The following is a 13,206-nucleotide window of genomic DNA, read 5'->3' as shown; positions in this document are numbered from 1 at the left end:
TGCCGATACTGTATACCATATGCAGTTTGTCAGACAAACTGCTCTGACATATAGAGAATCAAGGCCATTTTATCCCAGCAGCAAGAATCAAAATGGTACAAAGCTGGACTCAAGCTGGACAGATAACACAACATGGTTCCAACAGATGGAGAGGTGTGAGATCTTCAGAGGACATACAACTGACTGACTGAATGACCACTTCAGCAACATTTTAAGAGTCAGAGTCCACCTAGGAAAGAGAGAGAGGGAGAGGTGAATACAGTTCTCAGTTCTGGGGGGGAAATTGCCACCGTCTGAATAAACAAACAAACAATCAGTTTCCTTCCTCACTCAGCAGGCCAGAAACTTCAAAAACTGCCTGGATAGAGTGCAAAAGCACATGAAGGCATCTGGGTCTTTACACAACATTTTCACCAAAAATGTCTCTAATCACATGAATGGCAAACAAATACACTTGTTAAAAACAGGATTATTTCAAAAAAAAAAAAAAAAAAACGTATCAAAGTAAGAAAACTAAAATTTAATAGCAGTATGTTGCTGAACGTCAGACTTCAAGATGGATGCTGGGTTACTGATTTTTTAACAGTTTCACTTAAAGTGAACAAAAGTAAAGCTTTGATGACTTGAATCAGTACATGATATATGAGTTTTAGGATGGATTTCAAAGAGACTGAGTAAAAATAAAAGTGCTTTAATTAAATGAGGATGAAGAAATTTGGAACCTGGAAATCTTTTAACAAACCATTGTATCTGTGGGCACCTTTCCAGAATTAGGGGTGCTTCAACCACATAAAGTCAAAACCAGAAACGCTTTTCCTCGTATTAACAATGGAGATGAGTGAGTTCTGGATGGTACCCTGAGGAAGGAGAGTCAGGGCCAACCTTCAGAATTCAGTTTTTCTTGAAGTGAATGCAACACACGTTTCATGGCAATTCACAGCCAGCAGTTTGATGAGCTGCTCTAAAGCCTTGGGCTCCAATCATAGACTGTATAAATACAAATAAGGAAAAAGAAAATCTTTTATTCGACTCATTAAAAATGATGGTATTAGTTTTTTTGTTTTTTTTATCAATAGACCTTTTTCAAGGCAGACATGTTGACATGTCATAGTAGGAAAAGCACAGGTGTATTCAAAACCATTAATAATGGTTGCATTCCACTTAGGAGAGGCTCTGGTATTGTGCATGCTGACTCACTGAAATAGCTTACTGGGACACTTGATGGAACTGAGCCATTATCAATTTCAGCTGTGCTTTTCCTACTCTGACAAGTCAAAAATGTCTGCGGTGAAGAAGGTCCATACCTTGGTGAATGAGTGAAACTCGAATCCTGTCTATGTCACATAGCCTACCACAGTCATGATTTAAAACCCCTCAGCGACCTTTTCTCCTCTGCAATCGTCCAATCACTCTACAAGGGACTCCTCTCTATCAGTCACACGCACAAAGAAAATTCGGGTCTCACATTTTTTTAAAGATAACATAGATTATTTACAGTCTATGGTATACTATGGCAGAATGGTGTGACCCTCTGCAGCCTTGTCCAACTGCGATTCTCCCTCTCACACACACACACACACACACACACACACACACACACACACACACACACACACACACACACACACACACACACACACACACACACACACATATTCAAAGACACTTCAAAGGCAGCGGTGGTCATACGGTGACACAACATCAGAGAGATCGAGTGCATGAGTGAACCGAGTGAGGGGGCGTGCCAGGCATACGCGCGCTCTTGGTGTGAGACCGACGCCCCGCGAGGAGCATCAGCCAACGATAATAACGATTGGCCCGCGGGAGTGAGAAGCACGGAGCAGGAAGGAGGGGCGCATGGGGGGGGGGACTTCAAATAAAATTCCACTTCGTCCGCAGCTCACGAGGACCTGAACCAATGAGTCAACAGGTCGTCAGTGAAACTGGGCTGAACGACAGAAAAGAGGGACTTGAAGTACGCGCGTAATGACAGTTATACTGGCTCCTCGCGAATTTAGGACTAAAAAGATGTGGAAACTGCACGTGCCTTTGAGGTGAATTTTAAACCAGCTCTCCATCTCTCAATTTACCATGGAGAACCATAACCTGAGTTCATTCTGCACACCTTTCGTGAACGATAACTTCCAAGAGGTCTCTGTGCGTTTCCAAAGAACTTTTCACTTTTCTAACGACTCTTAAGACATGTCGTGTTTCAGTGAAGTCTCTTAATTGTACACATTTGAGAGACGCTTCCCAGTAACAATTAGATATGCAGAGCCGTGGCGTGGTGAAAAGCCGGGCCGGTCTGTCCGCGATGCGCTCCTGTTTGCTGCTGCTCTTCATCCACATGAGCGCACCGGTGGAGGCGAGGAGAGTACACGGCGCTCGGGCGCAGAGTCGGCGGGTGCAGCAGCAGCAGCAGCCTCCGGCACACAGGGAGCGGGTGGAAGGAGAAGAGAGCTTCCCGTTAGACTTTACAGCCGTGGAGGGCAACATGGACAACTTCATGGTACAGATAAAGAACTTAGCGCAGTCACTGTACCCGTGCTCTGCGCAGAAGCTGGATCAAGACATGAAGTTGCACTTTTTGAAGAATGTATCTGTGACTTGCAATGACGGTTCAGCAGCAGGGTGAGTGTGTGGCCTGAACTGCATCTCAACTTAGTCAATAACTCATAACATGGCACTTAAAAGCAGTCTTGTATAAAGTAGTCGAAAGCAATACTTGAGTAAAAGTACAAGTATCTTACCAGAAAATGACTTTGGTAGAAGTTGAAGTCTCCTTTTAGAATATTAGGCCTACTTGAGTAAAAGTCTTAAAGTATCTGATATTAACAGTACTTAAGTATCCATAGCAATTTTCTGATATTAAATGTACTTAAGTATTAGAAGTAAAAGTAAAAGTAAAAAAAAAAAAACTTTGATTATGAACTTTATGGCCAAAGGTGTGTAACGTTATCTTCATCGCCACTGTCGTCGGGGTGGTCATCGTCTGTTACCATGGCGGCAGAGTCTGCACCAGGTGCTTCCATGACATTATCAGTCATTATGCTTCCTCCTCTTCTTCTTTAGTTTTTGCCTATGTTTTTTTTTTTTTTTTTGCCCCTTGCCACAAACGTCACCAACTGGAATGGAGCGTGCATTATCTTGCCAATTTAGGAGCAATGATTCGCCAAACCTGCTTTTTTTCAGTGTAATACATTTCTTCTGTTTTTATTTTGTAGTAACGAGTAACTAAGATGCTTAGGGGAAATGTAGTGGAGTAAAAGTAAAAGTTTCCAGAAATATAAATAACGAAGTGAAGTAGGCCTACAGATACGTACAAATTCTACTTAAGTACAGTAGTGAAGTATTTGTACTTTTTTACATTACAACACTGCTTAAAAGACCTGTCGTCATCTGGCACGTAGGGAATCTTTGGTTAAAGCCATTAAGGCGCAGATGCTAAATTGCGCTCTGCTTCGCCAAACATCCGATTTGTGTTACTGTGGAGGTTTAGTTAGTTCACTGCCCTTCAGTCCCCTGTCACTCCGGATGTGACCAAAATGGATCAAAGGACCGCTGAGCGAGCGAGCGAGCGAGAGAGAGAGAGAGAGAGAGAGAGAGAGAGAGAGAGAGAGAGAGAGATAGAGAAAGAGAGAGAGAGAAAGAGAGACGCGTTACCCTTGCAGGGATTATTTTTCAGAGGTACCAAAGTTATTGAGAGGGACCAAAGTTATTGAGTCTGACAGCTTTATCAATACTAGTTAAGCAGTTTTAAATTATTTGTTCTTATATTCTATTCTATTATTATTTCATGTATATTGTATCCTATTATTTCAGGTATATTCTGTATGTGTGCTGTGTGTCTGGTATTTTGCTGCTGCAACACTGGAATTTCCCATTTGTTTGGGACCAATAAAAATCTATCTATCTATCTATCTATCTAGACTGATAAAGCTAAATTACAACCAATAATAGTTTTTGCAATAACAGGTGTCGGTTTTTTGCAGTGAAAGAAATAGAAGAATCATGGACTTGCATGAATCCTATCTAAACCACTTGCATATCAAACCATCAGATGGACTTGGAGTCGGACAGTCTTGGGTTATAAACTAAAACCCTCATCTCACTGTACCCCAGGTGTCCAAGTTAGACTGCAGTTATGACTGATGTGTGCCTTAATCATCATTTGTAGGTTTTCATTCTCTACACTTTCAGCTACAAGTGAAAAGTAACTACCTACAGATAAACAAGTATATCTTCAGAAGGAATTACTCATATACCTTGACTGCTGTGTCTCATGCAGATCACTGCAAGATCCCAGTTTTAGTCAAGTTTGCACACACAAAAAAAAAGGTTGAGGGATGGCTAGAGGGCATCATGTTCCCGAGAGCCCTAAGTGTCGTGCCAGTCATCCCACAGTCAATGGTACTGCAGTACTTTTTCTGATAAGAGGAAGGGATTCAGTGTGATCTGAAATATCTGAAAAATAATAGAAAGATTTATTGGAAAATCTATGTGGAATAAATCTCAGTAAGTTTGATGTTACGGACTAAAAGGATCACATGTGCATTATGCATGGATACTATCTCATGACTCCTGTGTCATTAACAGGTGAGGCAGTGCAGCTATCAGGGTTTTTGTAAGAGTTAATATAACAGACTGTTCACAAAGACTAACATCAATTTTAAAAGGAAATCCTGAGAACCGTATCACGTTTGAGCTATCATACCTATTAAAAAGCAAGGCATGCTTTAATTACATTACAAGAAAAATGAAAATGATTGCTGAAGTAAATCGTGCAGAGTATGAGGAACAGGAATAAGTCACAAATAAAATGGAACACTATGACTGTGTGAATAAGAGGCACCTTTCCATATGCCACCCAAGCTGTCAAGCCTCTGTGAGTGTGTGTGTGAGTGTGTGTGCTGCCAACAGCTCGATGACTTTTCCTACTCATGTTTTTTTCTTTTTAAATAACCTTGAGCTGTTAAAGCTTCCTGCAGAGATTTTTAGCGGTGCGATCAGAGCCAAATATTTCATGGATCAAAGGGAGTATCCCTATAGCAGAGCTTGCGTTGTGTATGAATGCATCTGTGTGTATGTGTATGCGTGACCCATTCACACTGATTTGTTTTGGCGTTCTCACGCAGATACTACATCAAGGAGTCTAAAGGCAGCAAGAGGTGGCTGCTGTTCTTAGAAGGTGAGGATGAACCTAACACAGACGTAGAGCTCATTACAGTGAAACACGGCTCTACATAACCTGTTGACATGTGTGTGTGTGTGTGTGTGTGTGTGTGTGTGTGTTCAGGTGGATGGTACTGTTTCAACAGGCAGACCTGTGACAGCAGGTATGAGACGATGAGGAGACTGATGAGCTCCACCAAGTGGCCACAAACCAAAACAGGTAACAACACACGTGTCACTTCCCTGAAATGTGTGCAGCACAATTAATTCAATTATATTTTATTTATTTATTTATAGTGTCAAATCATAACAGGAGTTATCTCAGGACACTTTACAGATAGAGTAGGTCTAGACCACACTCTATAATTTACAAAGACCAAACATCCCCTCCCCCTCCAGGAGCAAGCATTTGGTGGTTAAACAGGCAGAAACCTTGGGCAGACCCTAACTCTTGGTGGGCGGCCATCTGCCGCTGCCGGTTGGGACACAGAGACACTGATACAGATATACAGAAATGCACACTAATGTCTTATGCACAAATGCACACTAATGTCTTATAGACAAACACATAGACGCATTGAAGTGTTACCTGGTTCGTGCAGCTTTTGAAAACTCTCTGCTCAGCCAGACAGAGCTTTTGCTTTCTCCAGTTGGGGAAAAAAAACTCCAGCTGAATGAAGGAGATTCATAGACATGTTTGTGTTTCCTCTTTAGCGGAGTTTGCATTAATCTTTAAAAGTCAAACTCTCTGGTTATTTCCCTCCAGCCGTCAGGGGACATCTTGTTTGTTTATGGCTCTCTCTCCCCGCCACCCTCTCTGTGAGCTCTTCAATGCCTGCGTGTAATTGCTGACCAAAGCTGAGGAAGTTAATGACTTATTGACCGCAGGGAAAAAAAACACGCACATGCGGTAAACACACACCTACACATTACGGTGTGTGATTTTAAAGCTTTAGCGCCTAACTTTTTGATATTAATGAACGTCATTACATTCAAGCTGTTGCCAAATGAGTTGATACAAAGCTAATTAAGACTTTCAGCTCCACACAACTCTCTCTGTATTTCTCAGTATATCTCTGTTGAGAAAATTGTGTTTTTAATCCTCCGTGTCCTCCTTGGTTACAAGAAACTGCGTGGAGGAGGGGTGGGGGTGGTACGCGATCACGGAAGGCTGTATCATGTGGACGCGCCGACAGTTTTGTTGTCATTACTTAGAATTCCTCATGGGGGAGACAGAAACTACGCACTATAGCTTTAGGTATAGCCTAAAATATTGTAGCCTATCTTAAAGGACAATTCCAGCGCAAAATGAACCTAGGGGTTAATAACATATGTGTACAGAGTCGACCGCTCTCTGGGACAAGTTTTCATGTTAATCGAATGTGTCTCTAACAAGCTAGCGCAAACCGCTGATTAGCTTATAACGCTAGCCTTCGGGGCACTGGTAAAGAAAAAAGAAATCGCTATTTTATACCCCTAACAAGGCTCAAAATAGCACCACATTTCCAAGGTAGCATAATGAGGGTCCCTCATGTCCCTCTTGGGAAAACAGTCACGATCAGTCGTCGATTTCGTCGTTCGACTGGTCATGACTGGTTTCTCAAGATGGCGCCTGCCTGTAGACGTGAAGGTACAGTCTTTCTAAACTATCTTTTTAATACAGTTTGTACACTTACAAAGTTCTCAATGCTTCGGTTTACATTTAGGGACCCTCATTATGCTACCGTGGAAGTGTGGTGATATCTTTAGCCATTTTAAGCCTAGGTGCAATATGTAATATTGTATGTAATACTGGCAGCTAGCGGTTAACATTGTTACTGCACTACCAATTCAAAATACTGGAGAGTCGTCTCCCCCGCCCCCTCCTGCCCAGACTCGAAGTTCACGGGGGTTGCCAGGCTGAGACCGCAGCATTCACAACAATGTAGCTGGACGCTTTTCTCACATAGCCAGACATTACTCCACAGCACAGAGGAGTAGCTAACGTTAGAGGCTAGTCTCACATAGCCAGACATTACTCCACAGCACAGCGGAGTAGCTAACGGTAGATGCTAGTCTCACATAGCCAGACATTACTCCACAGCACAGAGGAGTAGCTAACGGTAGATGCTGGCTATATTGACAGTCATAAAAGCCCGTGCTCACGCGGAGCTCTGTAACCAACTGACAGACATTTTTTCGGCTTAAAATGACAGTATGAACCACTAAAAACACAACAACCTCACTGTTCTCTCCACACGCCAGTCAGGCACACTTCCTCGGCTTAGAATTACAATACGAAACGCTAAAAATACCATTACCTTGCCGACGGAACACACTTCATTGGCTTAGAATTACGGCAACAATCGCTAAACACACTGCAAACTCACAGTCCTCTCTTTCCGATTTACAGCCCCCCTCTCGTGGCTTAAAATAACTCACCGTTATCGGCTCCAGCCGCTAAACTACACGTTGTAAACAGCCATGGGCTGCATGCCTGGTCCTCCCGGTAACGTTAACAGTTAGGAGGGTTAGCATGGCGGCGTTAGCCAGGACCAGTCGGGATCACTTTACTGGCTATGTCTCAATTGTTTTTGCGAGTAACCAACTCGGTTACTCCAGCTATATAATTCTATGTGAGTACTCAAATGTTGAAATGACAAAAAATGCCCGTCCCTAGTAGCTGTGATAAATTAGCATGAAGCTAATGCTTACCTGTTCAGGAGAAAATAAGCCAACTCTGCGTCCTTTTGGGCTCTAAGCTGTCTCCATCTTTCAAACACATCTCCAATATTTACCAGGGGGTTGTTACGTCTCTGGTCACGCAACTGTTAGAAACATGCTGTTTTCTTTTTTTATGTCATGTAGAATCAATCTCCGTTGATCCTGTTTGTTTGTTTGCTGCTTTCATGGCTGTACTACCGTTACAGCTGTAGCGCGCTGGGTTTACGTTTTTACAGGTATATCTGGCAACCTGGCCTGCCTGTCAAACTGGGCCGTTGATAACAACACACAGATCAAAACATAAACATAAATTCCGTCACGGAATGTAAATTTCAAAAAGAAAAAATACTGACATTAGCATTGTTGTCAGAAAAGATAGTATTTCAGTTTAACATGTTTCCTTAATATCTGACGAGGCATTGGTGTCATTTTTGGATTTATTACAGTACAAATATTACATATTGGACCTTTAAGGCGGTTTGCCCTAAAACTGGTCACATTCGATTAGCGTGAAAACATATCCCAGAGAACGGTCGACTCGGTACACATGTATTATTAACCCCTAGGTTCATTTTGCGCCGGAATTGTCCTTTAATTGTACTGAAGCTTTTTGACGTAAGACATTTGTTCAGAAAGTGAAGTTAATGTTGGATCTTGCCTTCTTTATTTCACAGGAACAGGAATCCTGTCTCCTCAGCCAGAGGAAAACCCTCACTGGTGGAACGCCAACATGGTGTAAGAACTCCGGTCTCTCCTTCTCTTGATAATATTTATGTGTTTGGGTCAATGTATTTTTTCAGTTTTTGACATACTGGTGTTTTATGGGACTATTCTCTGTAGACAAATTAAGTGAAATACTTCTTACACGTGAATATAATAATATAATAATAATTTAGCACTCTGAAAGGACACATTCTTTAGAATGTGTGCTTTTACTTTCAATATGTTCTACTTATTTGCATTTACTGAAGTTATTTGTATCACACAGGACTTTAATTTTAATGGTTTATATTTTAATTTCCATTCTGGTATTTCTACTACCAGTTACAATAAGTAAATATGAGACTTAAGTAAGTACTATTTCTTTCTCTGCTGTTATAGCCTTAGCCATTTATCATACTTTCATAAATAAAAAAAAGATCATCAGTGCCTGATGACACTCAGTCTTGTCCTGTTCTGTTTCAGCAGCTACTTGTCATTGTTAGATAATAAAACATATACACTCACTGACTTCCTACACTAGCTATCTGTCTTTGAAGTCACACATCTTGTTTGTTTTCAGTCTGCCATCACACAGCCAGGTTGGCTATTATTTGTGCAACTGCTGTATCTGTCGGCTATCAGCGAACCATCTGATTCCAAATAATTGTCAGTGTTGCTCTTTCTCTCCGGTAGCTTCATCCCGTACTGCTCCAGTGATGTGTGGAGCGGCGCCATACCAAAGACAGATCACAGTAAGTCACAATAAATCCGTTGACTCACATTGTGAGCTTGTAGATCTGGCTATAAAACGATTCTTGATGTACTAGCTATTTAAAGGCATAGAAAAGCAGCAAACAGATCAGAGGCTACATACAGAGGTCTTATGATCTGGGAGCTCATTGATTTATTTTGTTTTCTGTGCCTTTGTTGTGTGGAAGCTTTTTCTTTTAGCTACACAGTTTTGAACCTCCTTCATAAATATGACCGTGTCTTCCTTCTCTCATTGAAACCCCACATTATGTTGTGTTCGTGTTAGATACTCCGCAGGTTTTTATAAAAACATAACACACAAGCTGTGCCGCTGTTCCAGTCTCGCACTACAAACCAACCCACATTATTTCATCCAAATGTCCTGAATTTCTCCATGACATCAAGATCTATTGTTACTATTAAAAAATGCTATAGCTTCAAACTAAAAAGTAGCTGAGTGTTGCTAATTGTCAAGTTGATAATAATTTAAAGTAATCAGTCAGGTGCCATTTGGACTTCAGATAAATGAATGGACCTTTTGCATTAATAACCCTGTAAACCAAACACACCCTATGCCTGATACCTGTTTAAATATACTCTTTTAAAAAAAATAATATATATATATATATATATACCTTCAAAATCTTACGATTTTTTTAGCTTCTCAGGTTTTCAGCAGTGTCATAATACTAATGTAGAGTTAGTAGTCTGAGTGAGAAGTGTGTCACTTAGCTCTATGGTGATATATAAAAAAACATCTTTGTTCTCAGGTGATTATGCGTTCATGGGCTCTCTGATTATTAAGGAGGTGGTGAACGAGCTGCTGACAAAAGGACTGGACAACGCCAAGGTTCTGCTTCTGGCAGGAAGCAGGTCAGTTCAGCACATATACGTGTGTGTGTGTGTGTGTTTCACCACAGATAATCACTCGGTTGCACCCTCTGATCCCACTCTTCCTGTCACCAGTGCGGGCGGTACAGGTGTCCTGCTGAACGTGGACCACGTTGCAGAGCAGCTGGAGTCGCAGGGCCACCGAGGGGTGCAGGTCAGGGGCCTGGCTGACTCCGGATGGTTCCTGGACAACAAACAGTACAAATTAACAGACTGCCTGGACACCATCAGCTGTGCCCCCACTGAGGCCATAAAGAGAGGCATCAGGTAGGATAGATGGATAGCATTAAGATGTGTTAAAGGATAGACTGGTGGATTGATTGGGGGGGTTAAGGAGGAAGGTTTATAAGCAGTACGGATTTTGTAAAGTGGTGATACTTGGCAGGTACTGGGGCGGTCTGGTGCCAGAGAGCTGCAGACAGGCTCATGTGGGAGAGGAATGGAACTGTTTCTTTGGATATAAAGTCTTCCCCATGTTAAAAAGTGAGTAACAAAACACCCTGAGCCCCTCCACACGGCAGACGTGGATGTTAGAGACAGAGGCTGGGGTGTCACTGAAAGTCTGACCTGCAGTTCATCCTCCTTCCTGTCCAGGCCCGGTGTTTGTGGTGCAATGGCTGTTTGATGAGGCCCAGCTGACGGCCGACAACATCCACCTGACCGGGCAGCCCATCCACGAGGGCCAGTGGAGGTACATACAGAACCTGGGACAGGAGCTGAGGAGTACGCTACGTGACGTACCGTAAGACTGCAAACTAAATAACACACACACACACACACACACACACACACACACACACACACACACACACACACACACACACACACACACACACATGCTGCTGTAAAGTAACGCCTGTTTTGTTGACTATGTGACTCTTTGTTTTTGAATGGCAGGGCGATGTTTGCTCCGGCCTGTCTGACACATGAACTCATTACTAGAACGTAAGTAAATACAACTTTCTAACACAAGAAACTCGAATGCTAAAGCTTGTCTCCATTAGCAATTGATTCAAACACTCAGTGACTCAATACTCAACATGTAAGATGACTGCACAAGTACATACAGTCACATTTATTTCCATTGGAATCTTTGCTCTACCTTCATCGTACACTTTTCAATTAACTATTCATACAAAATACATAAAAATAACAGAGGAAAGTCTGATTTTGGCAGAATTAAATACTCAACAAGGTACTTTAACACATTGATGAGAGCATCCTGTAAATTTAATATTACCATAAAGCAGTGCTGCCCGGTAATTCGCAGCTTGCTTAACGGTCCAATACGAATAGAGCTAGACCGATCAACTGGCTGGACCAATGTGAGCTTATCATAGATGTATCTGTATAACGGATATGTTGGCAGATAAATAACTACAAATTGCCAAAGAAGTGTTTTGAGATACTTCAGAAACAATGTTACAGTTACATAGTTTGTCCACCGGAGAGCACTGACAAGTTCATTTTTCAATTATATAATGTCCCAGTCAAAATATACATTGGTAACAGTTCATTAAAAGAAAAAGAAAAACAATTTTAGGGAGCCATATCAAACGTTTTTTATGTAAATAAATTAATATTAGACTTTTGAGACTCAAATACTGATCTGTCAGTCTTATAATACAACCGAGAGAAATGAAACATATCGCCCAATTCTATTCTTTTTTAAATTACTACTCATGACAGTGCCCATAATCATGTAAAACAGCACACAAGGTTTTATGCAACTATACAGATTGTACATTTTACATTGTAGTACCATATATGTGTCTTCCTGTCCCTGCAGCTACTGGATGGACATTCAGGTGAAAGGCACCTCTCTGCCCAGAGCCCTCCACTGCTGGGACCGCAGCCTCCAAGCCAACAACCACATCAACGGCAGCAACCACAACCACCAAAAGCACAATACCCAGCCTATGAGGGGTTGCCCTCTACATTTGATTGACAGCTGCCCATGGCCACACTGTAATCCCTCCTGCCCGACTATTCGGGACCAGCTGACGGGACAGGAGATGAGCGTGATCCAGTTCCTGAAGCACTTGGGCTTTGACGTGCAGAAGATGGCCCAGCAGCAGGGGATGGACCCCAGGAAACTACTGGGCATGCTCAATAACGGGAGCTGAGTGGCTTTTTTTTTTTAAAGCGCAGCAATGTTAGCGTAGCATCAGTAAGCCATTCTTCAGAGATAAGAAGATGTTAAACATCGATGGAAGACAACAAGATAACACGAAAACAGAACTCTAATGAGAAAACGGTGAATACTTCCAAACATTGTCTTCCATCAATAACAACCAAGACTCAGCTTTTGAAAAACTGAACGACTCAAAAATGTACAAGTGCCTGATAAGTTTTGAAGATATTGTTACGTGAAATACAATCAAACCAGAACGTTTGAGCTGTTTAAACAACATGAGATCACTTGTTTTAACATATAGACAGATACTGTATATACTGTAGACATGCTATTATTGTGAGGTGTACACAAATACAATGAAAGGTGGGTACAGTGTGTGTGTGTGTATATATATATATATATATATATATATATATATATATACATACAGTAAATATGTACCGTACTATATGTAGTGGTAGTCTAAAATAGAACACCTCCCAGTTTGTTTTGTGGGGATTTGGTGCTCTCTTCTGTCATCTCTAACTATCACATTCAGAGATCCGTCTATAGTGCTGCTGTTTCTACCCTCCACCAAATGTGCTGCTTTTTCTCATTTTGGAAAAATAATAATTTAATGGGTAATATTTACTAATAAAAGGTACAAAGATTCAGATTATTACTTAAAATTGCTTGTATATTTATTTTTATACTGAAAATATCTTGTATATGTCTTATAGTCAGATACAGTCAGCTACTGTAAGTGTCAATACATTTTACGTTGTTATTTGCATGTTTGTGAAAGAAATATTTGCTATACTACTACTACTACTACTATAAATGTAAATAGTACAAATTATATCCATATTATT

At 41.3% G+C, this 13,206-nt stretch overlaps 1 protein-coding gene and 1 long non-coding RNA gene across 2 annotated transcripts; one reads left to right on the top strand and one right to left on the bottom strand.

Moving 5' to 3' along the window:
- LOC114567258 (uncharacterized) lies at nucleotides 1-7,900 on the bottom strand. The gene is made up of 2 exons (XR_003694143.1): nucleotides 7,867-7,900; nucleotides 1-229 (listed from the first exon to the last, which is right to left on the bottom strand). It is a non-coding gene; the product is annotated as an uncharacterized LOC114567258 (long non-coding RNA).
- notum1b (notum, palmitoleoyl-protein carboxylesterase b) lies at nucleotides 1,873-13,084 on the top strand. The gene is made up of 11 exons (XM_028596263.1): nucleotides 1,873-2,631; nucleotides 5,136-5,188; nucleotides 5,297-5,392; nucleotides 8,550-8,610; nucleotides 9,271-9,329; nucleotides 10,098-10,200; nucleotides 10,294-10,485; nucleotides 10,604-10,701; nucleotides 10,813-10,960; nucleotides 11,116-11,163; nucleotides 12,008-13,084. The coding sequence occupies exons 1-11, from the start codon at nucleotides 2,270-2,272 to the stop codon at nucleotides 12,342-12,344; spliced, it is 1,557 nt and encodes a 518-aa protein (XP_028452064.1). The 5' UTR covers nucleotides 1,873-2,269; the 3' UTR covers nucleotides 12,345-13,084.
- The last annotated feature ends 122 nt before the right edge of the window (nucleotides 13,085-13,206 follow it).

Source organism: Perca flavescens, chromosome 2, assembly GCF_004354835.1.
Source record: "Perca flavescens isolate YP-PL-M2 chromosome 2, PFLA_1.0, whole genome shotgun sequence".
In the NCBI taxonomy this organism is placed as follows: domain Eukaryota; kingdom Metazoa; phylum Chordata; class Actinopteri; order Perciformes; family Percidae; genus Perca; species Perca flavescens.
The sequence above is the reverse complement of the archived record's forward strand: the minus strand, read 5'-3'. Positions and strand labels throughout refer to the sequence as shown.

What these genes read in the sequence shown, in the direction of transcription:
- notum1b (XM_028596263.1), top strand. Translation starts at nt 2,270, where the DNA reads ATGCAGAGCCGTGGCGTGGTGAAAAGCCGGGCCGGTCTGTCCGCGATG. An exon ending in AGTCTTCCCCATGTTAAAAA is followed by an intron (nt 10,702 to 10,812) that starts GTGAGTAACAAA and finishes CTTCCTGTCCAG; the next exon opens with GCCCGGTGTTTGTGGTGCAA. An exon ending in CATGAACTCATTACTAGAAC is followed by an intron (nt 11,164 to 12,007) that starts GTAAGTAAATAC and finishes CTGTCCCTGCAG; the next exon opens with CTACTGGATGGACATTCAGG.